Consider the following 27,924-nt stretch of genomic DNA (forward strand, 5'->3'; position numbering starts at 1 on the left):
CCTCCTGCCAAGCCCCAGAGTTCTCCTCCCCACTGAGGTCAGGCAAGGGAGCATCACTTTGCCCATGGGGTGTGTTCCTGCCTTGCAGCTGCTAGCTTTGGAGACTGCTCTGTACTGCACACATGTGGATGACCCATCCCCCAGAGAGATGGTCAACAATTTCCGGCGGGTCCAGAACTTTGACGAGAGGCTGGTGTATATCTCTTTCCGACAAGGTGAGAAGATGCGGTGTGTGGGGGGCGTATGGTGCCAGGACACCCATTTTATCTGCAGTCGGGTGCCCTACCCTCGGGCTTTGTCACTGATACCCTTAGGGGGTGGGTTCAGAGCACTCTGGCTGCCAAGGGAACCAAGTATGTAAGAAGCTATTGTGTGTGGGTTTACTGAGGTCTCCCTCCCCTGCTCTTGACTTCCCTGAGCCTTTGCAGTGAAGCACCAGCCAAGGCTTCTAGGTGCCTGGACCGGAGCCCCCATTAAGTCTGGGAGTGTCTCACAGATGGGGAAGAGAGGATGTTCTGGGGTCCTCTCTGTCAGAGAACTACATCTCCTAAGACACATGGTAGGACTGTTTTCACGAGACAAACTCCTAACGTCTTGCCGTAGGCTTTCTTGGCATCAAGGCCCATCTTCAGCCTCACCAGGTGATTCATAGCACCATCAGCATCACCAACGTCCAGGGATGCTCCTTCGTTAAGCTTTCAGAGAGTGGGCATAATCCACATTTGTGGGCATAAGTAGCTCATGGTCTGATGTAGCAGGACCCATCAGGCAAGAAAGCGTCTGCATTCACTGCCTTTTTGTCTCATCTCCTTAAGCTTGCCTAAGCACAGACACACAGGAGCTATACTGAATGAAGCTGAATAGTTTGGTTTATTCCTAATGCTATGAAAGCTCCGTTCTTCCTCTTAAATCTGTAACCATAACTCCCCAGAAGGACATTTAACATCTTTACTTGTTCAATACCCCTGTCAATACTGTTGGAAGCTGGGGGTTCAGGGAAACAGGTAAGAGAGCACCCTAGGGGTCCACACCCTTCTTCAAACCTCCAAGTTCACTTTCTCACCGTAGACTCTTGGGCCACTCCCAACACGGGAATCTCATGGTCAGAAACAGGTAGGTCTGTGCAAGTTCCACTTTTTCTCCTTATGTCACTTGTGATGGAACTGGGCCAGGTGTTCATATCTAAAGATGACCCCATTAACCCACTTGTCCGAGAATCAGTTCTCTTTGTCTCACCTTCTTGTTCCTTTGTTATTGTGTGAGATTATAACTACCACTGACTAAGCTTAAACATAGGAAGATAGTATTTCAGGGTCCTTGCCGGAAAGCTTTAGAAACACGCCCTTTTGCACTGACCCATATATATGATCAGAATTATGTCCTGTCAATCACTTAATGAAACCTGCCCAAGAATTTATCTTTTGTGCTCTCCTTGCCACATACCACTGGTTAAGGTAGTTTCTCTCTTTTTCTCAGCTTCCTGGTCTGAAAACGTCATCTGTGAACAATGGTCCTTCTTAAACACAGAGAACGTATATGATGATGACTGTCAACTTCTTTTCTAGGAAAGCGCCTCAAATGTACAGATCATCCCTTTGTGATCTAGTTTGGATATAAATTTCTCTTTTCCCATTCCTCTAAATGGAGTAGTAGTCAAGGGTAACTGGAAAATACTTCAACTCTTCAATAAAATACAAAACAAAAAAACTACCTGGAGATAAGGGACTTGGCCCACATAGATAAGGTAGATCTTATTTGTGATTCAAGATAATACTCAGATCTCTTCTCTGGATTGGTCTATATAAGTCACAGGGGATATGGTCATAAAGACTCCCCCTGTAGTCAGAAGACTTAGGTTCAAGGCCTCAATTTGTTTCCTCCTTGCTGTATGATGTAAGCAAATCATGTCCCTTCTTTGGCCTTGGCTTAGCCATAAAATGATAGGTTGGACAAGGTGAGCTAATGTGCTTTCAACGCTAACATGCTATAGGATTCGAAGTGGATACTAACAACTGCCCATCCTGACTTTACGTTGCAGGGACAGTGTTTGAGGGCAGTTACAGAGGATCAGAAGAAACCACACAGGAACTTGAGTCTGACATCCCAAAGTAACCTCCATTTGTAACAATGGACTATGGCACTGGGAATAATTAGCCATCTTCTTAGACCAGCTCAGGTCTAAGTTGGCCCTCACAGAGTGGGCAGTGCAGTCAGGCTTGTAGCAGAGCGCTTCAGTAGACTCTCCCAGTCTGGCTGGGGAGCTTGAGGGGCCTCTTAGCAGAAGCCTGGAGACCAACTCCAAGCTCAGGACATCAAGATCAAAGCCCAAATGCAGCTTTGCCACTGCCCTTCCTGCACGGCTCACCCAGAACTGTTGCTTCCAAGAGCCCAGGCTGTGCCCAGCTCTCCCCTTGGAGTGAGAAACCCTGGCAGTCCAAGGCAAACCTGTTCATTTGGAGGCTGATTATAGAAACTTGGCTAGAATTGTCCCCTCCCACTTCTTGAAGACACAGGCAGCTACTGGGGCTGTTTCCCAAGGAACAATGGGGAGGGCGGCCACAAAGGAGAGAAGCCCCAAACCTCACCCCCCGGGGGCACCTGCATTTATGAAGGGCTCTCACACCAACCTGGAGGGGCCTCAGACCATAACATGCCATTTCAGGTTTCTGGAGTGAGCCTGTGTCAGTGTGAACCTTTAGCAATTGTGCTGAATTATCTGTAAACTTCCATTAAGGCAAACTTGTAATTAGGGCCTGATTTATTCAGAGCTTTCTCTGGAAGTTAACAGGAACTATGGAGTTGGAACATTGAGCCAGGAGAAAAGTGATGTTAAGGAAATCCTCTAGGAGAGAAAGTGCAAGGACTTTGAGAGTAGGCTCTGAGGTTTAGCCACATTGGAACAACTGGGACTAAATCATTTAACTTTACCATGCTTCCTCAACTGTGCTTAGAATAGGAATAAAGAACTTAATTTCTGTCCTTAAGAGGTAGTAATCTGTCCTTAAGGGGTAGTCTATGATTTGGCCCTAGGGCAGGGTTTCTTCACCTTGGTGCTATTGACATTTTGGTCTGGATAATTCTCACTGGGCGGCTGTCCTGTGCATTGCATTGCCCTCTCCCCACTAGATGCCTATAGCATCCCCCCACTTTTGAATGCCAAAAATGTCTCCAGACATTGCCAAATGTCTCCAGGGCATGAGGGGCAAAATTGAGAACCACTACCCAGGAATTACACGATGAATTTCCTAGGCCCATGCTGATTTTTTTTTTTCACTTATATGACAGGATTCTGGAGTTTTCTATCATATGCCCTGGTCTTTCCTGTATTACAGCATGACATTTTCAAATTGGTGATGGTTACCCTTGAAACCGAAAGGTTGTTGGGTTACTAAGGTAGAACAACCAAACTCAAGAGAAACCCTGTTCCTTACCTTCCTTTAGAATTTGAATATACTTGCTTTTTGTATAATTGGCTATGTCCAAGGCCAAGAGAAGTGGACAGGCGAGAACTATCCACCCTTAAGAGAAGCATACAAACCCCTTTATCAGGGTTCCAGATGCCTCCGAGGCAGCAATTTGCTTCGGGAACTCGTTATCATTTTTCTCCCTCGCTTTTATACCATTTTTTCTCTCATGTGTGTTGTGTTTCTTGTTGCCTTTAGTTAAAATGACCACTCTTTATGGAGAGGTGAAAGTCATGTCAGGCACTTTTTTTTTAAGCTCTTGTGAAAGTGCCTCTTCCAAGGGGTACAAATGGAGGACTTGAGCTGAAGAGGGGAGACAAGAGCCATTGCCCTCAAGGTGGGACCCCAGAGAGGGGGGAGACATCCTGTGGCCAGACCAGATCTCACAGGAGTCAGATGCCCTGTGTGAAGAAGGAGAAAGATGGCACGGGCAGATTTACAGCCCAGGAGCCTGATTCTTAGGTCCTTCACGTTGACCTCTTCCAAGCTAAAGATAGCAACATTGGGTCCTGACGGTGGTGGATAATAAAGCAAGAGCCTATTGAACCTAAATGCTAATGTTATCTAGTCCTATTTTTTTTTTTTAATTTTTTTTTCAACGTTTATTTATTTTTGGGACAGAGAGAGACAGAGCATGAACGGGGGAGGGGCAGAGAGAGAGGGAGACACAGAATCGGAAACAGGCTCCAGGCTCTGAGCCATCAGCCCAGAGCCTGACGCGGGGCTCGAACTCACGGACTGCGAGATCGTGACCTGGCTGAAGTCGGACGCTTAACCGACTGCGCCACCCAGGCGCCCTGAGTCCTATTTTTAATATACCAGGGCCAGGGACACTCGAGGGACAAGGGGAAGCCAAAGAGTTTCTATAATCACGTGTTAGTGGGCTTTCGCTGAGCAACTGCATGTTCCCCACTGCAGAGCCCAGAGCCAGCTGAGGCACTCTTAGACAAGAGCGCTGGACAGTAGTGGGGCAGGGCTTTGACCCGTGCTAAATCTGTGGAGTCGCACGATTAGAATCCGCTTGACCCTTAGAGACCTGGGGAGTTTTATAAAACCTTTAAAAAGAGGAAAAACTCTTACAAAGCTAAGATGGCTAATTATCTACTTTTTGAGACTAGACTGTATGCTTTGTGGTTATCGACCTCTTGTTTCTAAAAGTTCCTATTTTTAAATAAAAACTATTAGATGGGAAGTATCATCAAGTCTACTGAGACATCCAAATGAAAGACAGAGGGGTTCCCACCTTCCAATTCCCCTGGATCCAGGGGGCTGAACAGTCAGGAGTAATTGTCAAATGTGCTACGAAGCCCCTAGCCCCTTCATCTAGTGCAATTCAACACACCACATGTTTCCTCAGCATACCCCAAGCCGAGCATTATGGAGAACAAAAAACCTCACTGTGGATGTTCTCTTGCTCCTTAAAAACAAGCCTCTGGCACAGGGCAGACCAGGTGGAGAGTCAGAAAGCTGGACCCACCCACGGCAAGGTGGCCCCAGCTATCTTTCCGGCATTTCTCCTCCTGACACCCGTCCACGCTCTGCAGGGCCTCCCTTAGCAAGGCACGGCTTTTACGTGTGCATATGATTTACTTTTGCACACGACTCCCTTTGCCGGCGATGCCCCTCAGCCTTCCACCTGGAAAATTCTTTCACGACCCCACTCTAATGCCATGCCAGAAATCTTCCCTGTTCCCCTGAAGGTGACTTACAGTCTCTTTCAATGCGGCTGGAACAACCCGTTCATCTCTGTTATGGTTCTTAGCATAGCGCAGGATAATGATTTACTGCTGTACAGAAAAAGAAAAACAATGTCTAGATTCTCCACACACTCCAAGACCCTAAGGACAGGGACTCACTTTTGTGGCGGGCATCGTGCCTGGTGCTCATTACAAGTTTAAGAGGATATAACCAAGCCAGCTCCCTTCCGCTCCCCTCCCCAGGCTCTTTCTTCTCTGCAGGATGATTTGAACGTAAGCCTGGCCAGCGGTCACCTTTTAGTTTCAAGCCTTCTTTTGCTTTGTTTCAGGTTGCCAACAGGCATTCAAACCAATCCATTGGTTTAAGAAGCCTTAAAGATCAGAACTTAGCCGTCAAGTTTCAAGGTCTTAGGAGAGAGTCGCCTAGGGATGCTGTCAGGCTTTTTCTGTTGCTCCGGCCTGAAAGGAGTAAGAGGCCCCCGTGCCACCACCTACCATTCCTTCAGCACAGACAGCCTGTGCCTGGCCACTGAAGGGAACGGAGCGCACTAAACCCCCAGTGCTGGGACTGGAACCCACGCCTACTGCCCCGGGATTCAGGCCCCTCAGAGCAATATGTGGCTTTCTGTCCTGGGCCTACAATCCTGCCATCTGGAGGGGAAAGCCCTCAGTCCCTATCATGGTTGTAGGAAACCAGCACTCTGATGTAATGTGGTGGCATCCTTTTGGCAGATCTGTAGAAATTCTTTCTTTTTGGGGTTCCATGGCGTCAATAAAAAAGTCCTCCAGTTAAATATGTTCTCCAAAGATAGTTATGGTCTGTAGTCACTGAGGGCATCTTCCTTGCTTTTCTTACCAAAGCATCATCCAAAGAGAGGACTAGCATTTCAGTTACTTCACTCTATGACTTGTATTAAGCGTAATAATAAGAGCTTTTATCATCTCAAACTGGATTTTATGTATTTAAACTATCAAATCCCTGCTAAGCCAAAGCTCTTTTTGTCTCTTTTATACGACTGGAGACTGCTAAAGAGGCATATACATATGTGTACACGTGTATGTAACTATGTAAAATGTCACTTACCAAAATAGGCTATACTTTAATATTTTTTTAATGTTTATTTATTTTGAGAGAGAGAACAAGCATGACCGAGGGAGAGGCAGTGAGAGTGGGGGAGAGAGAATCCCAAGCAGGCTCCATGCTGTCAGCACAGAGCCTGACACAGGGCTCGATCCCACAAACTGTGAGATCGTGACCTGAGCCGAAATCAAGAGTTGCATGCTCCACCGATTGAGCCACCTAGGCGCCCCTAAAATAACATTTTGAAAGGAATAACAATAAGGATTGTATTCCTCTTTATTTAAAATTCTGTTTGAATAAACAGAATTGCAAATAGATCTCGAAAATGTTAGAGTTGTTCCAGGAACGGCAAGCTGTGTGAACGAGGGGCTTGTTCCTTCTGCTGGGCTTTTCTGTGTCTGCACTTGAGGCTTCAGAAGACCTCAAAAGCAGTTAACCAGCATCCCTCGGTCCAGCGAGATACCAGTGGAGGATCCAGCTCCTGAGCCAGCAACAACAGGTAGCAGTGCCCCTGTGGCAATCAGCTTGTCTGCCTTCTCCGGGATCTGTACCCTCCTGGGGGAGGCATGTGACAACCGAATTCTTCTGTATCTGTGTGATTTCATTCTCTGTGTCATACTGCCCTATCTTTGCTCACCCTGATCCGTACCAGAGCACTTTCTAGATAGCAGATAGCTCCCACATCTGTATGGCATGCACCCTCTTAACCAACCAGCTCGGAAGCCCCTTCGTCGTGTTCTCATGCAGTAGCTCTTGTGGGCCATCTCCGTCAAGCAGCCTGTCTCTGTTTCTCCTGTCTCACTGTTCTTCAGTGGGAACTGCCTGTGTTAGTCGCCATATAGAAACCAATCCATTTCTTTGTTTAATCTGCAGATGAATTTCTCTGGCTGTGTCCCTCCCATCATCAACTGTGTTCCCTATTCTCTACCCCACCGCACAGGCTCTGTTTGATGCAGGCTTTGGCTTTTCTCTCTGGGCTCTACTTCTTCAGTTGCCCCAAGAATTTTCCCTGTGCCCCCAAAGTCTCTTTGACTTTCCCCTCTCCTGTTAATTAACAGATGCTTTAGCAGCTGCTTCCAGGGGGCCCCAAGCCCTGTGGACTTCATCTGGCTCTGCAGAGAAGTCCCGCTTCCTGGATGGTTGGTGCTGTCTCAACTGGCAGGGGGTAGCATCCCAACAACATCTTCCTGCCCTGGGCTCCCCTGGGGATGGAGTTCTTGGGAGGTGACACCCTCACTACCATTCCTCTTCCATAGTGGCTTACACTTTTCACTTGCTCAGTCAAGCCGCTTTGTCTTTGCTGCATCAAAGTCTTGGCTGAAAAGCATCTGTCCCAGTCTCTGGGGCTTACTTTGCCTTTGTGGCTGCTTGCTCATTTCATTATTTCCACAGAAAGGCAATTTAGGCCCTCACAAGTGGTCATCCAGGAGCAAGGAACCCTGGTTAGAGCCCTGAATTAAATTAGGCTGTTGTTTACAGGGCCTAATACAGCCAAGGGCAGCCAGATTTCCTTCCAGATAAGACATCAACTTGGGCCATGGACTCTTGAGAAAAGTCCCATCTCTGGGGGCCTTGCTTCTGTAGACTTGGCTCTGCTCCCCAAGCTCCCTGGGGGTGGCCCCTACAGTCTGGAGTGGGGCTGCTCAGCTGTCCGGGGCCCTGTGTGTTTCTCAAGGATGTTTGAGGTGACTGTGAAAGCAACGACTTTAGAAACTGTTCAGTTGGGGCGGCTTAGCCAGTGGTTAGGCTTACTAGTGATGGTCTTATGTGGCGAGAACTAGTTTGGTACCACAGACATCTGGACACTCTCCTCAGGGGAGACTCATATCCTGAGTGTCTCCCTAAGCCACAGACTGGTCCTTGTATTCAGGTTACAAGAAGAGACTTGAAGCAGGGAATCAGGCCATCGGAGCCACACTCTCTCTGCCACTTGGGAGGCCATGGGCTGCTGATGGCTAGCAAGAGCCAAGAGAACAGGCCACCCTGTACTTTGTGGATAGCTCCTCTCCATACCGGCTCTGCTTATTCTGACAACAGCCTCGGGCCACCTGGGGAGGCCAGACCAGAGACTCCAGGGGCCAGCCTTGGATGAGGGAGGCTGCAGGGTCAGTGTGAGACTGTGGAAGAGGACAGCCGAGAAAAGACACAGGGCTGATGGCTCCGGGGGAATCAACCAGACTCTGGCCACATAACAGGAGAAGGGAGTGAACAAAAAAACCCTCATCCTGCAGTCTCAGGTCTGGTTCCCCAGGGTGTCAAGTGCCCCCAAGTCTGAGTCCCTGGCCCTCTGCTGACATCTCACAACTGGCCAGGGCTCTCCCAAGGTCTGAGTCTCAGAGTGGGCTCTGTGGGCACAGGCTCTCCTCAGTGTCACGCTGGGTGGCCACAACTCCGAGCACAACTCTGGCTTCCAATGTGAACTGGAACAAGCACCCACACGACACATACACACATATGCTAGAAGTTTCTGCTAAGGTCAGAAAACCACCAGACAAGAGGGTATGTGTAACAGAGACTTTCTTTAGATGCAGGACCTGACTGGGAAAATGGGGAGTAGTTCTAAGAACCTGGAAGGAGTATGCTGGGGTTACCCAGGGGAGCTTCATGACTGGGCACCACTGTCTTACTCAAAAAGATGGGCTCACCCATTACCCTCCCCCAGGGAGGTCCCTAGGAGGCTGACTATGGGATTTTATTTTAGATAGCTGGGCACTATTTCAGCCCCATTGAAGACTCCTAACTTACCCCCAAAGGAACTCACTAAGAGAAGCCATAATCTTCTCGTTCCACATCAGAGAAGGGAGGCTAGTATCAGGGAGGGGTATCTCCAGTTTGCCCAGTGGGGCCAAAGCAAAAACAAAACCAAATCATGATAACAGGACTAGACAGGGATGGAGCAGAAGTCTAGCCACAGGCTCCGGCTAAGCCCTGCCAGCCCCAGACAGCCAGAACCTGGAAGATTCCTTGCAGATGAAGAGGGATAGGTATCCAAGCAGCAGATAATAGCCTGCCCAAGGAGACTCTGATCCTTACCCTTCCTTATGTTCCACTCTAGCCATGTTGTACTAAAAACTGAAGTCTTGCCCTAGCAAAAAGACTGCTGTGACAAAAATTGGAAAGGAGGATCACAGTGTGAACTCCCAAGGTGGGCAATTCCTTCTATACCATCAGGCACCTGAGTCAAGAATGAATACTCTCAGAAAGTCTGTATAAGCCCTGTACTTCCAACCAAATGTTCAGCACACTGGTCAAATCCACCATGGTTTGACTTGGTTAATTTTCAACCTTTTCCTCTCCCCTTTGAAGTGCAAGACCTTACCTACACAGGACTGAGTCTGGGTATGTGGCCTGCCGGCCTTGCATGCTGCAGCTGGGTGATCTCTGTGATTCTTGGTGTGATCTGGGCCTGTGATACTTCCAGTCCAATCTCCCTGCTTCTCTGTGCTGTTGCTCTGGCTCCCGGTCCTCTCCTTGATGTGGGTCTTACCTTCAGGTCACTCTGTGATTCAAAGATGAACCGCCAATCAAATGCTTCCCTAATGAAAGACCTAATCACTCTATAGCATGTGTACATTCAACGAGCTATCCAAGACCTGCTGGCCATGGTGGGAAGCCATTGTCTGAAAAAAAACATGCCTGAGCCCAGTGTGGAGGTTGGGTGACTGGCTAGGTGATCTTGGCAATGGACCCCTGGTTGTCTTGGACTGCTTGGGACTGTGCAATGGAGCTTGGGGGAAAAGCCAATAGAGGCATCCCAATGGGCCTTAAATCCAGCAAACAAAGACAGAGTAAGTTCTTATTCTGTAGCTCAGGGTTTCTCAAAGTATGGTTCATGAACCATTTACATCAGCATCAGCTAGAGCTGTTTGTTTGGTAAAAATGCAGATTCCTGGGCCCCACTCCAGACTGAATCAGTCTCTGATGGTTGGGCTCAAAAAAAGTCTACATTTAAACAAGCTCTTCAGATGATCCTGGTATAAGTTTGAGAACCCTTGAAGAGTCACTACAGTTTGCAAATGGCCCCCCGCTAAGTACTCCAGCCAGTTCTGCTGAGCCAAAGACCAGAACCTGAGAACAGAAATAGGGAAATGACACCTTTCTGTGGCAGATTATACAGCTGTCACATGACTTCACATCCATGTGCCATGGGACGAGACGCAGGGGAAGGGAGGAAGGTAATTTGTGTTCATTGCCTCTTCACCAGGCATCATCCTTTCAGTGGCCCTGGCTGGCGTTCTTGGCATCTGCGTTGTCCTGGCAGTGTCCATTTGGCTTTTCAGAAGAAAGAAGAGGTAGGAGCTGGTTTTGGTTCTAAATGAGAGTGGGCAGCTTATTTGTCCATGAGGATTGATCTGTCTGGAAAGGCAGCCTGCAGAACGAAGGGCCCCTGTCACCTGTACCAACACTTATCCTACGGGTGCTGTTTCCAGAACACAGTTGCCCCTCGCATCCTCTGCAGGAGATGCTGGTCATTTAAGGATCCTTATGCTCAGAGCTGGAGGTGTGTCTGCCAGCCTTGCTGCACCAGCTAACACCTCAGACAAGAGACAAGTCTCTCGACTGGGGCGCGGGAGGCCCCATTTGGCTAAATACAAGCTGCAAGGCTGTCTCCGTTCTAAATCTGATTTTTCTTCTCTGAACCCCAGAAGAAAAAAGAAGGAAAACTTGATTCATCACTCACATTAGCTATTAATGCCCTTTGCTCATGTTTTTATTGTCATGTTTGGTTTTTATAAAATCTATTTCTTCTGGCATTTGTAACAAAAGTTATACACAATCAAAGGTTTGAAGTCAGGATAGTCATGAGACCTTCTTCAAAATGCAGGTCTAGTATTGTCAGCTGGTCAAAGAGAACAGTTGCAGATTCCTGGGCCCCATTCCAGACTGAATCAGTCTCTGATGGTTGGGCTCAAAAAAAGTCTACATTTAAACAGACTCTTCAGATGAGGTTCCTTTTTGGTTGATGCTTTATTTGGGGGCATTCCTCCCAAGAGTGACAGAACTGGGGAAAGGTCCCTAAGAAAGGAATCTGACCCCTGAAATTCATCTTATTTCATAGCTGAGTCAGGCTACTCTCTGCCTGTCTCTTCTCTTTAACTGAGACTAAATGTGTGTTCTTCCTGTTCCAGTAGCAAAAAAGGTGACAACAAAGGAGTCATTTACAAACCGGCCATCAAGAAGGAGACCGAAGCTCATGCCTGAGGCCCCAGAACTCCCAGGCACGTCCAAGGAAGGACTCTGGTTTGGACACTACACAATGTGGCTCCCTAGACACTTGAAATACCTGAGGTTCTCTGACGCTCCACCCACAAACACTCCAGACCCATGGGGGCGCTTCTCGGTGGGTGCCCTGCCATCCTGATGCCACGGCCACCGGCCAGTGCGATGCATGGATGGGAATAACTCACCAAGGAGGCAGAAACTCTGAGTCTGCTTCAGCTGTGTGGACCATTAAGTTGTCTGGATTCTGGGGGCACAAGCCAGGTCACTCACTGGGGGCTGTTAGTGACTGTAAAACATTCTGACCCAGGGATTCACCTGAGTGTGATTTCAAGGATCCTGGAAATCCTGCTTCCTGTCGAAGCTTTCAGACCTGGATGTGCACTCTCTGCTTAGGATTTGCTTTTGAGACTCAGTTTCTTTCCTCAGGGAAGGGGTTGTTGTTCTCCTCTGATTTCCTCCTGCTATGACAAAAGCTTTGGTCTGACCTTACAATTGGAAGGAAGAATGATTCAGGAAGGGTCAAGGTATCAGAGACAAAAGAAAACAAGAGAGATTCTTTGAAACACAGTAGAGGCATTTCCAAAGTCCTGTACTTGGGTTCAAATGTAGCGAAGGGACCTGAGAGGGAGAGAATGAGAAGACACCTAAGGTCTGGAGGAACCTCACTTTGGAGTCAGAAGTTGTCTGTCAAGCCGTAAGTGTGAGAAGGACAGAATATTAAGGTCAAGCCCAGACTCCTGTCAGTGGGGCAGTTATGCTTTGTACTCCACACACTTTATACAAGATTAGGCTATTCCTTGAAAATGTGTTGTTGCTTTCTCTCTCCTAGACATGAGTTCTGAGATGACCCAAACTGCTTTTGACTCTACAGGAAACAGGCAGATGCAAAACGATTGAAGAGCTTCATCTCGTTTGCCCAAATTTCATTTCTGCCACTTCTGTGGTATCTCTAGTGCCTAGCTGGATGGAATGGGGACTTCTTACTTCTCTGACTTGGGGGATATTGAGTTAAAATCTGGGGGGGGGGCTTGGTTAAAATCTGTTTTCGAGCTATGAAAGTGGGAAGTTATCTGTGCAGGGTGGGGGCACCACGGTATTTAGGGACCAATAATAATGAAATGTTACAAAGATTCTTCATGGTCTTCCACTCAAGTTGCAGTTTCTGAAAAGACTTAACTCTTTCCTAGATGTAAGAGCCCCATGGAGATCAGTTAGTTCCATGACTGAGAAGGAGCTTCCAGCACCAACCTCTCATGGCCAGCACCTTGCAGTTCACAGAGAGCTTTCTGATTCCTGGTCTCATTGTGACAGCATGGAATGTCCTATCAAAGCACAGATTTCTTTATAACATCTTTTTCCTTCTACTCCTCTCTCTGACTCTGAGAAGCCTTTTCCCTTTTCTACTGTCATGACTTTCTGTAGCGATGGCAAGCCCCGTGGCTTTGTAGCTAGTTTGCTAAACAAAGTTATGAAAGACCTAATGGACACTCAGATGTGTGTGGATGAGAACTCTGACAGCTTTGGAGCCTGGGGCAGCATCCCAACCTTGCCATTAGCATGCCTGATGCTGATCAAATGACAGTAGGGACAGCCCTCATGACAGAGCAATGTGACTTAGGGGATCCTTTCTTGGCCTTGGCCCAAAGTTGTCCATCAGAAACCAACATAAACCACTCCAGAGCCATGGGAATGTCTCTCTATACCTTTTATGAACAAATTTTGTAAGAGAACAAAGAGATCATCATACCTGGCATGACAGCTGCTCAAAGAAAGGGACATCTACTGAGCCATGAAAACTGGCATTTTTCCTGCCCTGTGGCTGAGATAAAGCAACGCTAGGGAGGCAGGCAGAAGGCTCCAAGAATCAACACTGTCAACTTCCATGTGAATCATTATGGGACCTCTGGGGACCCAGCAGCTTTGGAATTGGGAAGCCTTTCTTCAGATTCTCCCTCCTTCCACTGACACCAGTGGCCACTACAGGAACCCAGACTGTGGTGTGTGACGCTCCTCTGTCTCCCATGCACCTGGTGGAGGGCCCCGGTGCTGTGCTGGGTGCACAGCAGGCAGGGATCACAAAAACCAGGCACAGACTGGAAAGGGACACACGGAAGGCCCTGGCTTCTTTGCTTCACCAACGGATAACCTGAGTTTCTGTATTCTGTTTCTTTAGTGCCATCTGGTAAAAACAGTAACTTATACTTGTTTCCTTAATAGACATTCTAGAATTTTGCTGCATTGACTATTAATCCTATTTCAAGTTCAGACCTTAGATTCTTCTCCCCTTTGCTAAACTCTCTGAAGTCCTCCTGAGCACCGCTGGGGAGCAGTGGGGTCTGCAGCACCCCTCCATTCCTGTGCCATGGATGGATCATGGGCCACTGTGATGATGACGTTTAGCACTTCTGTATTTATTGTAAGAATGATTGTAATGAAGACCTAAACTATAAATATGAGAAATTATAAATAAAATGTTTTTCACATCAGACTGATTTTTTGGAGGTGAGGCTAAGCATTACTGTTGGCAAAGCACTTTGTAGTTCCTGGTCTATGGTGACACGTAACTGATCATAATGATGTCACCTGCATCCAGGTCTTAGAACCCGGCTCCAAAGGAAAATACACCGATGTATTTAATCATTTTACTGAGGAAGGAGGCCTATGGTATGTGCAGTAAAGTCCTAGGATCACACAGCTGCTTAGGGAGTACAGCTGGGAAGTTTAGAATAATCAGGGAAACGCTCAGAGAGAAGCGGGTATCTGAGCTGTGCCTTAAAGAATACGTCACATTTGAACAGATGGACGGAAAGAGGGAGGCATTCCTAACCAAAGTGACATGAATATAGAGAATGGGTCTTAGTAGCTACTGCACTTAGTAGGTTGGTAGCCGCTTTAGCTTGCCTGCTACCTATTTTGGATTTTTTTTTTCAAAACATGCTATCGCCTTCCATATAATTTTTATCTAATTCCAGATTTCATATTCTGGTTTGCTAAAAGAGACAGTCTTGTACTGGTTACAAAATTGTTTGAGTTATTTAGAAAAGCTTCCAGTCTTCACTTTAGTTGCCCAAGGATGGAAATAGATGAACTGTCCAAGGGTAATTTTGCTTCAGTAGGTGATAAAACAGCGGACCCAGCTTTAGAAGAGAAACACTATAAACCCCTTCAGGTTCTGATGGTCTCTTGGTCAGAACACAGGGATTCTTCAGTTTGCCCCTTTTAGCATCCTTCTCGGGTGAGGACAGGTGAAGCGAGGCATACACAGAGTGCCTGTGACTCTCATTCCCATTGGTGCTGGGGCGACAGGGGAGGGGAGGCTGGGGCCAGCAACAGAAATCATCTCCCTCGTCTCTCCATAGCCTCTCTCCCCATTCCCTGAACTCAAGATTCATCAGGGGTGATGATCACGGATGTGAGGTGGCAAGAGCCATGGGATGCCAGGTGACACTCAAGTCCTTCTTCAGGTTGGCCATTACCTCCTCTTGTAAATCCAGCTATATGGACATTCTGGAGCACAAAGCCCAACAGAATACAAGACAACATAATGCAAGACACATGAACATTCGCAGTAGCCACACCTCCCAAAAGGAAAAAAGTGGGTCCAAAACACTACACTTTGTAATCAATATTTTGATATGAGGTGTTTTCATTCTTTTTTCCTGTAGTAAGTCTTTGAAACCTAGTGTGTATTTTTACATTTATAGCACATCTTGATTCAGATGCTGAACTTTCATTGAAAATATTTGATCTGTATTTAGATTTGACAAAATTACAGTTGAAAACGCAGATTCATATGCCAGGAGTTGCTCCAAACACACTTAAAAATTTTCCAAATAACTGAATCAATTATCAGCTTTTAAATTTAAAGTGATTATGGGGCGCCTGGGTGGCGCAGTCGGTTAAGTGTCCGACTGCAGCCAGGTCACGATCTCGCGGTCCGGGAGTTCGAGCCCCACGCCGGGCTCTGTGCTGACAGCTCGGAGCCTGGAGCCTGTTTCCGATTCTGTGTCTCCCTCTCTCTCTGCCCCTCCCCCGTTCATGCTCTGTCTCTCTCTGTCCCAAAAATAAATAAACGTTGAAAAAAAATAATAAATTTAAAGTGATTAAAGTAAAATAAATCAGGGACACCTCGGTGGCTCAGCTGGTTAAGCGTCTTTGGCTAAGGTCATCTCGTGGTTTGAGAGTTCAAGTCCTGCATCAGGCTCTCTGCTGTCAGCACAGAGCCAGCTTCAGATCCTCTGTTCCCCTCTCTCCTTCCTCCACTTGTTCTCTTTCTCTCTCTCAAAAATACACATTAAAAAAAAAAAAAAAAAGGAAAATACATCAAGTTTTTTCTCAGTTTCATTAGACACATCCTAAGTGCTCAGTAGCCACATATGGCCAGAGGCCAGCACAACCACTGTGCAGATATGGACCGCTCACCTCCTGGGACATACCCTTTGTGAGAGTTAAACCTAGAGAACTTTCATGCAAAATCAACCTAAGAACAAAGTTTTGAGGGGCAAGGGATGGGGGATGAGAGATAGAAAATGGGGGAATCCAGGTGGGTGGATATGGACGACAGAAGAAAAGAGGGCAGACAGAAAAATCAGGACAAGGTGAACAGAGCAGCAGACCTTAGGCATAGATCTCCTTTCCCTCACACCTCTTCTTGTAGCTCCATGGGGGCTCTCAGCCCTTCTCACCCTGGCAATGTCCCCTGGCCAGGCCCTGGGGTCCAGGTGCTCAGTAGCAACTCGATCTAGGGCATTCTGGTGACTTTGCAGGAGTTTGAGCTAAAGGCACAAGGATGCCTGGTTAACCTGTCAGGGGACCTTGCTGCACTTCCCTGGCCAAGTGCCAGGTGCTAACTCCCCTCTTCCCCCCCCCCCCCCCCCACCTCCCTGACAACATCCTCTTCCTGATCTCAGAGTCCCAACATTGCTGCTTTGTCTCCACTCTTCCAGTCCTGGCCAGCCTGAAGACAGCAAATGCCTGAAACCTGAGTTCCCTGAACTGTCAGCTGGGCCTGGCCCCTCATATTGGAAGGGGCTGTAAGTTGCCTTCCATTCAGGTGTGGGGAGAAGTCTTGAGACAAGAGGAAAGGAGACCTCTGGAGAGGCCTGCTGGGAAGCAGAGGTGCCCACCGCACATTCTGGCATTGCCATCTATGTCCACATTGTACACAGCCTGGCAGGAGTGCATGATCCTCTATGGTCATCTGGCTCAGACTCCACTACGAGAGGGTGGGAGAGAAGGCATAAGGCCCAGACAGTGCTGGAGAGGAGGGGCCCCATGCTCTACCTGTGCCTTTTCATTTTATATTGAATGGGTAGGGATAAGGGCCACAGTGCCTTGTAATAGAATTATTCACCATAAACAAATCATTGCAACCAGGTCAGCATATTGTTATGACTGCAGGTCAACCAGGGAGGCTTCAGTAAGTCTCCCACCTGTATATCCTAGACTGAACGTACCTTCACTCCATTATCTCACAACCCAGGGAAAAGAGGAAACACTGCCCTTGTAAGTAGGAAACCAAACCAGGGCTCTTGCTCTGGGCTAAGCTGACACAGCTCCTGCGGCTCTAGGATCTGCAGTGACAGTATGGTCTGCCCTTCGCAGCTCCAGTGACATGAAAACACCTTCTTGTAATAGAATGTACTATGCTTATCTCAATCATGCCACAACCTCATAAAGCCCCAAAGGCTAAAGGCAATAAAGGCATTTGTGCCAACAATTTCTGGAAAGTCAACAACCACCTCCTGCCGCCACTCTGCTTGGTCCTATTAACCCCTGGCCTCTGTTCAGGAAAAGTCGGTCCAAAGGTTGCCAACTGCAAGTCGAAAAAGGAGTCAGCACAGCTCCTGGGATGTAACCCTCACCTCTTACTTCTGCAAACCAAATGTGTCCCAAGGATGCATTCATTGAACTTTATCTGACGGCTGAACTGGAGAGAAGGAATAAATACACACATGTGTACACACACACACACACACACACACACACACACACACACACTTTAATTCCATTTGTATAAAAGTCTAAAAAGTGCAAAATAAACTATAGTGATAGCAGATCAGTTGTCGCCTAGGGATGAGGTGGGGGCGGAAGGTGGGGGATGAAGGGATTACAAAGGGGTACCAGAAACTGGTGAGGTGATGGATACGTTCATTATCCTGTTTGCAGTGATAGTTTCTCCGCATAGGTCAAGAATGGTCAAATTTTACACTTTAAATGTGCGCCCACACACAGCCAAATGACACCCTGCCCTGTCCTGGAGTTTCCATTGAGAGCTTATCCTCCTGGTCCATCTAGAAGAAGCCTGCCCAGGACTGGCACCTTCCCTGGGACCCACCCTGTGGGTGGGAGCCCAGGAAGAAGTGTGCTCTCTATTCACATGACCAGCTATGACCTCTTGATACTGGAAGTCAAAGTCATTGTTTCTGCTTGAGTTCACTAGTATCAAATATTAACTTTTAATTACCTGCAATGAAGACAACAAACACAGGGCTACAGGTTCAAGGACAGATGCAGACCTCTATAGGAACTTTGTTGTCAGTGATGACAGGGTCTACTACCTTCTCTACAAGAAGCAAAGACTCTCCTGGTGAGACAGGTAATATAACCAGTTCATTCGTCTGCTGAAACTAGTTTCCCGAGATACCTAGACATCCAACAATAGTTCTCATGCACCTTAGTTTCCTTCCTTCCCAGCCACCCAACACATAACCATTTGAAAAGTTTTCCTGGGACACCTGGGTGGCTCAGTCGGTTAAGTGTCCAACTTTGGCTCAGGTCGTGATCTCATGGTTCCTGGTTTTGAGCCCCGTGTCCGGCTCTGTGCTGACAGTGCAGAGCCTTGAGCCTGCTTTGGCTTCTCTGTCTCCCTCTCTTTCTCTGCCCTCCCCTGCTTACGCTCTGTCACTCTCTCAAAAATAAACATTTAAAAAAATTTTTAAAAAAGTTTTCCTAAATAACGTACAATCTTTCATGGAGTTGGACAAGCATGCTTTGGAGCTTATCACCTTCTCTTAGCCACTGGGTGAAATCTGGATTAATCTCCTGTGATACTGTAATATAATAATAAATACATGTTTGGTCTTTGTTCCCAGTTCCTGGTACAGAGATCCCAAATGTTATTCATAATAAGTCCCTTTAAGCCATACCTAAATTTATGCTAAAGAGGTGATGCTTGGAGGATGGGACGCTGGTTGCCGGAGGAACCAGCCATGTGATTAGAAGGTTGTAACTTTCAGCCCTATCCTCTGACCTCCAGGGGAGTACTGGGAATTGAGTTCAATCACCAATAGCCAATGACTTAATCAATCATACCTATATAATGGGACCTCCACAGAAACTCTAAACCACGGGGTGCAGAGAGCTTCCAATACCTGGAGGTGCTGGGAAGGTGGTACACCCAGTGAGGACACGGAAGCTCTGTGCCCCTTCCCCATACCTTGACCTATGTACCTCTCTATCTGCTGTTCATCTGTATTCTTTGTAATATCCTTTATAATAAGGCAGTCAATATAAGTAAATGTTTCCCTGAGTTTTGTGAGCTGTTCCAGCAAATTATCAGACCTGAGAAGGGAGCCATGGAAACTTACAACTTATACCTGGTCAGAAGTACAAGTGACAATCTGGGACAAACTGGTGTCAGACAAACTGGTGTTTGAAGTGGGGGCAGTCTTGTGGGATTGAGCCTTTAACCTGTGGGTCTGGGGAGTTAGTTAGAAATGAGTTAAATTATAGAACATCTACACAGTGTCCACTGAGAACTGGAGAATTGCTTGGTGTGGAAAACCTCACACATTTTGTCAGAACAGCATTTTCCTTGATCTCTCCTCTATCATTCAAAGTAATTTCCAACTGCCTTCCTTTCTCACACCTCCTTATTCAAAAGCAAAAATTTAATGAATAACTACTGTCTGCTAAGCATAGATTAAGTGATGGAGATTCAAACATGATTTAGATAGAGTTCCTATATTCAGTGACAATTGGTATCACAGTCTCTTTTGGGGAAGCAAGCAGAAAACGCTAAACATAATATATAGAAGAGTAATATGAAAAGAATACTATGTACCTATCCACAGAAGAATGGATAAACAAACTGTATATCCAAAAGATGGAATGGTATTTAGCAAAAAGTTGTAAATTACTGATATACACAAAAACATGGGTCAGTTTCAGAAAATTATGTTGGATGAAAGAAGTCAGACACAAAAGAGTACATTTAGTGTTATTCCATTTATATGAAGTTCAAAACAAGTGAAACTAATCTATGGCGATAGAAGTTGTAACTGGCAATTACCTCTGTGGAAGGTGGGGTGAATAGACTAGAAAGGAGCATGAGGAAACCACCTGGGGAAAGGCAATGTTCTATATCTTGACAGATGTGGTGTTCACCAAATAGGTGTATCCGTTTGTCAAAACTCATCCAATTGTATACTCCAAATCTGTGCATTTTATCATATGTAAATTATTCCTTAATTTAAGAAAATACGTGCTGAAGGATAACAGTGGAGAAAGCCATTTGTTTTGAGTCTAACCAGGAAGGACTTCACAAAGGGTAAAATTTGAGGACCTTGAAGGAGGAATAGGATGCTTTCTGGTTGAAACTGAAAACAAAAGCAAAAAGGTGGAGGTGTGAAAGTCCACAGTGGATAATAAGAGCTCTCAGGGATGTGTTTGAGAACATCTGAGAAACAAAGATAGGGAAAAAGTGGTTGGGATCAGATGGTGAAAGGCCTCGAATGATACCCACTTTCTAATAAGGACAACAAAAATCATGAAAGGGCTTATCATTTTGTCTGATTACACAAACAATATATGCTAATTAAAAAATACAAATAATATATGTATAAAACCAAAAGTCCCCCATAATCCTAACTCCTAAAATAAAAATTGCTAGTAATTTAGTTTTATCTTTCTGGCTTTTATGTAAGCGTGTGCATATTTTAATATTTATTTTAAATTTTTAATAAAATGGACTAAAAGGATACATATTGCATGCTTTCCAAGGGCTAGGATCATACCTGTCTACTTTCACTCTTGTATTCTCAGTATCTAGCACAATGCCTAGCCTAAGAAATATGTGCTGGGGCGCCTGGGTGGCGCAGTTGGTTAAGCGTCCGACTTCAGCCAGGTCACGATCTCGCGGTCCGTGAGTTCGAGCCCCGCGTCAGGCTCTGGGCTGATGGCTCAGAGCCTGGAGCCTGTTTCCGATTCTGTGTCTCCCTCTCTCTCTGCCCCTCCCCCGTTCATGCTCTGTCTCTCTCTGTCCCAAAAATAAATAAATGTTGAAAAAAAAATTAAAAAAAAAAAAAAAGAAATATGTGCTGAATGGAAGAATGGTCTATACCTTGCTTTTGTTTCCTAATAAAACAAAGAACATCCTCATTCTTTTTAATGGCTATAAAGTATTCTGCTCCTTGAGGCAAAGCTATACTGACAGACATTGCAAATTCCTTACCTTTTAGTACTAATGCAAGATCCTTTTGCACTTGGATATATTTTAATAGGATAAATTCCCAGAAAAGGAACTGCTGGCGCAACATATGCATATCTCAACATTTTATAGATACAATAAATTTTGCTAAATTACCACCCAAAAGGTTGTACTAATTTGCTATCTCACAACATGCTGTTTCCACCATATGTTCAACCACCCTTGATATTATCAATCTTTTTCACCTTTGACAATCTGATAAATCTAAAAATTGTGTTTTTTTTTATTATTAATAGTTTAGCATTTTATCTTATGTTTGTTGGCTATTACATTTACATACTGTGAATTATCTGTTGACCTCCTTTGATCACTTCACTAAATCAGTCATCTTTTTATTTATAGAAGCTTCTTATATATTATAGGTGGCAATTCTTTGTAATATATGCCAAAGATATTTCTCCCAGTCTTCTTCTTTAGGGTATCTTTTGCTGTTTTAAATTTTATGCAGTTAAATCCATCCATTTTTTCCCCTTTGTGATTTATAGTAAAGTGCTGAGAAATACTCTATCTGCCTTAAGATTATGAAACCACAGTTGACCCGTGAACAGCACAAGTTTGAACTGTGCTGGTCCACTTACAGGCAGATTTTTTTCCATAAATTTATTGAAAAAATTTTGGAGACTTGCAACAATTAAAAAAAACTTAGACAACTGCATAGCCTAGAAATATAAAAAAAATTAAGAAAATGTTAGGTATGTCAGGCATACAAAAGATGTAGATAATGGTCTACTTTATCATTTTTTTCCATGAAAAATACACAAATCTATCACAAAAAGTTAAAGTTTACTTACATGGCGCCATTAGTCAGGAGAAATGTAAACACACAAAAATGCTGCATTAAATCTTAACTGCATAAAATTAACTGCAATACATAACGTACTACTGTAATAGTTCACAGCCACCTCCTGTTGCTATTGAGGTGGACTCAAGTATTGCAAGCATCTGCTTAAAACGCTGTGTGACGCTAATCGTCTCTGCATGACCAATTTACCTCTCCAGTATTTTTGCGTATCACAGTAAAAAGTGATCTCTCTCAGGTCTCACATAGTTTTCATTATGTTTAGTGCAATACTATAAACCTGGAATACCACTACAGGACCCTTCTGAAGTACCACTAAGTAATGCTGGAAACATTGCCAAGAAACAGAAGTCACGACGTTACAAGAAAAAGCGGAATTGCACCATACTTTGAGGTCTGCAGCTGCAGTTGCCTGCTTTTTCAAGGCAAATTAATCCAGTGTAAGGACCATTGTGGGAAACAACAACAACAACAAAACCAAAATTCACAAAGCTGTCACTGCAGCTATGCCAGCAGGGGCAAAAAATCTTGCACTTTTTTGCAAATCACCTTTATCTTGTACTGAAAATGCACCCTTAATGTGAGTGCAGGCTTGCTATAAGAAAGGCATTCCTATATACTCTAATCATGATTTGAGAAAAAGAAAAGTGATTATGTGACAACTCAGAGCAAAAGGAAGGTGAAGGATCGAAAGCTGGAAAATTTAATGCCAGCAGAGTGGTTTGATACTTTTAGAAAGAGGTTTGGCTTAAAAAGTGTCAAGATAACAAGAGAAACAGCTTCTGCCAACCAAGAGGCAACAGATGAGCTCCTAGTCACCGTTAAGAAAATCACTGTTGAAAAAAGAATTATCTGCCTGAACAGGTTTTAATACAGACAAAAGTGCCCTATTCTAGGGGGGAAGAAAAAGCCACAAAGGGCATTTCTTAATAAAGAATTAAGCAACAGGATTTAAGGCAGGAAGGAATAGGCTACCTCTACTGTTCTGTGCAGATGCAGTCAGGGTTGTCCTTATCTGTAATGCTACTCAGCTCAGAGCCTTGAAGGGAAAAAAAGACCAGGTGCCAATCTTTTGGTTATACGACAAGAGGACAACAGAACTCTTTTTCTGGATTGGTTCCATCAATGTTCCTGAAGTTAGGGAGTACCTTGCCAGTAAGTGACAGCCAGGCTTTTTTTTTTTTAATGTTTATTTTCTCTTGTAATCTCTACACCCAATGTGGGGCTTGAACTCACCACCCCAAGATCAAGAACTGCATGCTGTTCCTACTGAGCCAGACAGGATCTCTAGTAAGTGACTGCCTTTTAAAGTTCTTATGATACTGGACAATGTCCCTACTCACCCAGAACTCCATGAGCTCAACACAGAAGGCATCAAAGTGGTTTACTTACCCACAAACACAATTATCTCTAATTCAGTCTCTAGATCAGGGGGTCATTAAGACCTTTAGGGTTCATTATACATAACACTCTATGGAAAGGATTGTCAACACTATGGAAAAGAACCCTGAAAGGGAAAACATTATGAAAGTCGGGAAGGATCACATCATCGAAGATTCAATCATTGTTATAGAAAAAGCCATGAAAGCATCAAGCCAGGAACAATAAATTCCTGCTGGAGAAAGCTGTGCTCAGATGTTAAACATGACTTCAAAGGATTTACAACAGGGCCAGTCCTAGAGATTATATATAGCAAAAAAAAGGTGGAGGGTGAGAGTTTCAAGGATCTTAGAGAAATTCAAGAGCTAATAGACACCACACCAGAAAAATGAACAGAAGACAACTTGATGGAAATGAATGCTTTGGAAATAGTGCCAGATGATGAGGAAGGAGACAAAGAAGGAGTCACAGAAGCCAGAAAACAAGTGGATGTTAGACAATCTGGCAGAAGGGTTCTGATTATTCAAGACTGCTTGTGACTTCTACAACATGGACCCTTCTACGATACAGGCACTGAAACTAAAACAAACGGTGGAAAAACAATTGATACTGGATAGAAACATTTTTAGAGAAATGAAAATACAAAAAGTCAGAAATTGCGATGTATTTCCATAAAGTGACACTGAGTGTGCCTGCCTCTCCTGCCTCCCCTTTGACCTCTTCCACCACTGCCAGCCCTGAGATAGCAAGACCGATCCTTCCTTTCTCCACCTCCTCAGCCTACTCAATGTGAAGATGACGAGGATGAAGACCTTTATGGTGATTCACTTCCACTTAATAATCAATCATGCTGTACAGCCAACAAACTTATGTGTTATGTATATATGTGAGTGTCTTCATATGAAAATCTAACAACTGTACAATAATTGTGTGAGACATTTTGTGTCACCATTACCATCATCGCCTAAGTGTTCATCATGTAGAGCACTGCATGTGAAACCTGTATGGGAGTGGAGAGCCTATCCTCACATAGGCATAAGGTGAGTGATATTTAACATAAAGTTAATAATGTGTTAGTTTTCTGTTTTATAATTTTGCTTTCAGGAATTACAGTATGCTTCTTATAATTAGAGAAACTGCATATCAGCCTATCATCACAAGCGTTTTTTTTTTTAGCAACAATATTTCCAATACTGTGTTATGAATATGACTGTAATACTGTAAGCCATAATAATCTTCTAACAATTAATTCATCAGAGTGTAGGCTAGGCTACCATGAAGCAATCTTATTGATTACATAAAAATATGGTTACCATAAAGCAATCATATTGCTGCTTCTCAATGCATGAGTTCTTATACCTGTAAATAAATGAGTTTCTTTTTCACATTATCTTTTCATTTTTGATGTCCAGTGTTAGTAATACATATAACATTTACAGTGTTTTGTATCATTTAAGGCAATATTGATGTAGGTACTGACAATTCATCTTGTAAGCAGATGATGTAAACTTACAATGTTAATATGGTACAGTACTATAAATATATTTTCTCTTATAATTTTTTTCCATTTTATTTTTTTAAATTTACATCCAAATTAGTTAGCATATAGTGCAACAATGATTTCAGAAATAGATTCCTTAATTCCCCTTACCCATTTAGCCCATCCTCCCTCCCACCACCCCTCCAGTAACCCTCAGTTTGTTCTCCATATTTATGAGTCTCTTCTGTTTTGTCCCCCTCCCTGTTTTTATATTATTTTTGTTTCCCTTTCCTTATGTTCATCTATTTTGTCTCTTAAAGTCCTCATATGAGTGAAGGCATATGATTTTTGCCTTTCTCTAATTTCACTTAGCCTAATACCCTCCAGTTCCATCCATGCAGTTGCAAATGGCAAGATTTCATTCGTTTTGATTGTCGAGTAATACTCCATTGTATATATATATACCACACCTTCTTTATCCATTCATCCATCGATGGACATTTGGGCTCTTTCCATACTTTGGCTATTGTCTATAGTATTGCTATAAACATGGGGGTGCATGTGTCCCTTCAAAACAGCACACCTGTATCCTGTGGATAAATGCCTGGTAGTGCAATTGCTGGGTTGTAGGGTAGTTCTGTTTTTAGTTTTTTGAGGAACCTCCATAGTGTTTTCCAGAGTGGCTGCACCAGCTTGCATTCCCATTCTCTTATAATTTTTGAATAACATTTTCTTTTCTGTAGCTTACTTTAAGAAAACAGTATGTAATACATATAACACATACAATGTGATAATTGGCTATTTATGTCATCAGTAAGGCTTCCAGTCAACAGTAAGGCTAGTGGTAGTTGAGTTTTTAGGGAGTCAAAGGTCATGCACAGATTTTTCAACTGCATGCAAGGGGCGGGGGAGTCAACACCACTACCCCCCCACATTTTTCAAGGATCAACTGTAGTCTAATTTTTTTCTAGTTCTTTTCTAGTTTTACTTCTTGCATTTGAATTTTTAATGTTTAGATTTTGTTTTACAGTAAAAGTCAAAGACCTGGCTGTACATTTTCCCCCCAAATATAATCAAATTATCAAACAGCCCAATTACTGAATAGCTGATTCTTCCCCTGTTAATTTAAAATGCTGATTTTATTATATACTAGATTTTCATATACACATTGGCCTGCTCCTGAATCTTCTATCCATATCTATTATTGTAGATTTATGGTATATTTTGGTAACTAGTATGATAAACACAGAAATACTATAAATATGCTTTATTCTTTGAATAGACTAGGTAAATTAAGAAACAGGATACAAGATTATTTATCACATAAAAAAGCTTCATGGTGTGTTAAATAGGCATTCAACATGGAGAATATCCTTTTCATTATGACATTTTGTTCAGTTATTATAGAACAGAAAGTTTTGAGTATAATATTGGTTCCATATTAACTGCCTATAAGCACATGGTCAATAAAACATATACATTTTTGTAATTCTTTTTTTCCTCTATGTTTGCTTTGGTTTATTTACTGAATGTAATTTTGTATCTGTTGACTCTAACAACAACAATTTTGGGTTTGTAATTTGAATGTTTTATCACATTTTCATAATAATTCATTTTTGTTGTATTTTACAAAAGTATTGATCTGCAATGAATTAGAAGGTTTTTTTTAAAATGGCCCTTCACTACAGTTTGAGAAGCAAACTAGTTCCAGAGAGCCAACCAATTTCAATTTCCAATTGTTTGCTGCTTGTATAGAGAAACATGATTGATTTTTCTATGTTGGTCTTATATCCTATGACCCTACTAAGTTCACTAATTAGTTGTAATCACCTTTCTGTAGCTTCCTTAGGATTTTCTACACTAATAATTCATATTATCTGAAAAAAGAAAATTTTATTTCTTCCTTTTTGATCGATGACTTATTTCCTTTTGTCTTTTTGTGCCTCCAGTACAATGTTCAATCAAAGTGGTGAATGTGGACATTCTTGCCTTGTTTTCAATCTTAGTGGAGACAGCATTCAGTACTTTATCATTAGGCATGGCCTTAGATACAGGTTTTACATAGATGTCTTCTTTTCAGGTCAGAGAAATCCCTTTCTATTCCTAGTTTGCTGAGAGTTGTTTAATTTAAAAAAATGGAATTTAGATTTTGTCAAAAGCTTTTTTGGATCTGTTGATATGATCATGTTTGTTTGTTTTAGTCTGTTAACATGGTGAACTGAATGGTATTTATATGTTAAACTAATTTTTTATTATTGGAATAAACTCCATTTGGTCACATGCATTTTATCTTTTATATATTACTGGATTCAATTTGCCAAAAGACTGTTGAAGATTTTTACATGTTTATACACGTTAGATACTGATCTGTAGCTTTTATTTTTGTTTTCCTTTATAATATCTTTGTCTGGTCTTGTTATCATTGGTAATGCTCATAGAATGAACTGGACAGTGTGCCATCCTTCTGTTTTGTAGAACATTTGTGTAGAATCAGTATTGTTTCCTTCTCCTTTTTTCTTTCTGTGTGGTAGAATTCTCCAATGAAGCCTTCTAGGAATTGCCCTCATGAAAACTACAAATTCAATTTCTTTAATAGAGACAGGGGAATCCTGGTTAGTTCCAATAAGTAAAAAGTTTGGAAGTTGTCGCTCCCATCCTTACAACAAGAAAACACTAAACCAATTAACAATCAATAATGCTTTGCACTTCTTAGAGAACTGAGTCTCAGGACATGCCACCACCCTGAAATCTTGAAAGACGGGAATCTGCAGAGTCACAACTGAGATTTGCTTGCTTAGGGCAGAAGCCACCAGAGTCATAAATAGATAGGGACACTTACAGGCTAATTTTAACAAACTGCTGCAGTCTGAGTGTGTAGTAGCCTAACAGTGAGAAATCCCTAAGACTAGCACACAGTCTTAAGAGGCTCACATTTTTCTAGGTTTTACCCCTAGGAACATGACCACAATCTCATGGTCCATCCGCTATGGCTCAGGCAGGGAAAGGGTAAGAGCAAATATTGTAAATTATGCTCAGTGTTATCCATAACAAAGACTTACTCTCCACAGAAAAAGACCTTATAAGAGCCTTATCCTACCTGGGGGGAAGGCATTCCTCCCACTCTAGCCCTGTTTGGCTTTCCTGTCTTACCCAGGGGGGAAAAAATTAAGAGATGCTTAGTTTAAGGATGCAGGCCCACTACAAAATTGAAATTTATTCTTAAGATTATAGGACACCTTCTTTCTCTTAAGTCTTTTACTGTCACACCAGTAGGTTTCCAACATAATAACAGTGGATTATAGCTGAAAGA

The 27,924-nt window shown here is 43.7% G+C and overlaps 2 protein-coding genes across 12 annotated transcripts in view; one reads left to right on the forward strand and one right to left on the reverse strand.

Annotated features, from left to right (window-relative positions):
• Positions 1-13,951, forward strand: part of CA12 (carbonic anhydrase 12) — a 51,850-nt gene extending 37,899 nt beyond the window's left edge. For 2 of the 6 annotated variants that reach the window (XM_023255241.2, XM_023255245.2), the window contains 4 exons: positions 89-215; positions 9,549-9,581; positions 10,447-10,534; positions 11,372-13,951. In XM_023255241.2, coding sequence (XP_023111009.2) covers positions 89-215; positions 9,549-9,581; positions 10,447-10,534; positions 11,372-11,444 — 321 coding nt within the window. In that variant the 3' untranslated portion in view covers positions 11,445-13,951. Of the gene's footprint in view, positions 1-88; positions 216-1,476; positions 4,699-9,548; positions 9,582-10,446; positions 10,535-11,371 lie in introns of those variants that run through there. The other 4 variants (XM_023255242.2, XM_023255243.2, XM_023255244.2 and 1 more) reach the window with 4 other exon arrangements.
• The window catches only part of APH1B (aph-1 homolog B, gamma-secretase subunit), a 138,683-nt gene that overhangs the window by 67,078 nt on the left and 43,681 nt on the right, over positions 1-27,924 (reverse strand). For 2 of the 6 annotated variants that reach the window (XR_002742900.2, XR_002742899.2), the window contains exon 7: positions 5,174-5,251. The exons of 2 other annotated variants lie outside the window; for them this stretch is intronic. The gene's annotated coding sequence lies outside the window, so the exon portion shown is untranslated. Of the gene's footprint in view, positions 1-3,234; positions 5,252-9,571; positions 9,742-27,924 lie in introns of those variants that run through there. 2 more of the 6 variants (XM_023255247.2, XM_023255248.2) reach the window with 2 other exon arrangements.

This window comes from Felis catus, chromosome B3 (genome assembly GCF_018350175.1).
Source record: "Felis catus isolate Fca126 chromosome B3, F.catus_Fca126_mat1.0, whole genome shotgun sequence".
Lineage (NCBI taxonomy): Eukaryota > Metazoa > Chordata > Mammalia > Carnivora > Felidae > Felis > Felis catus.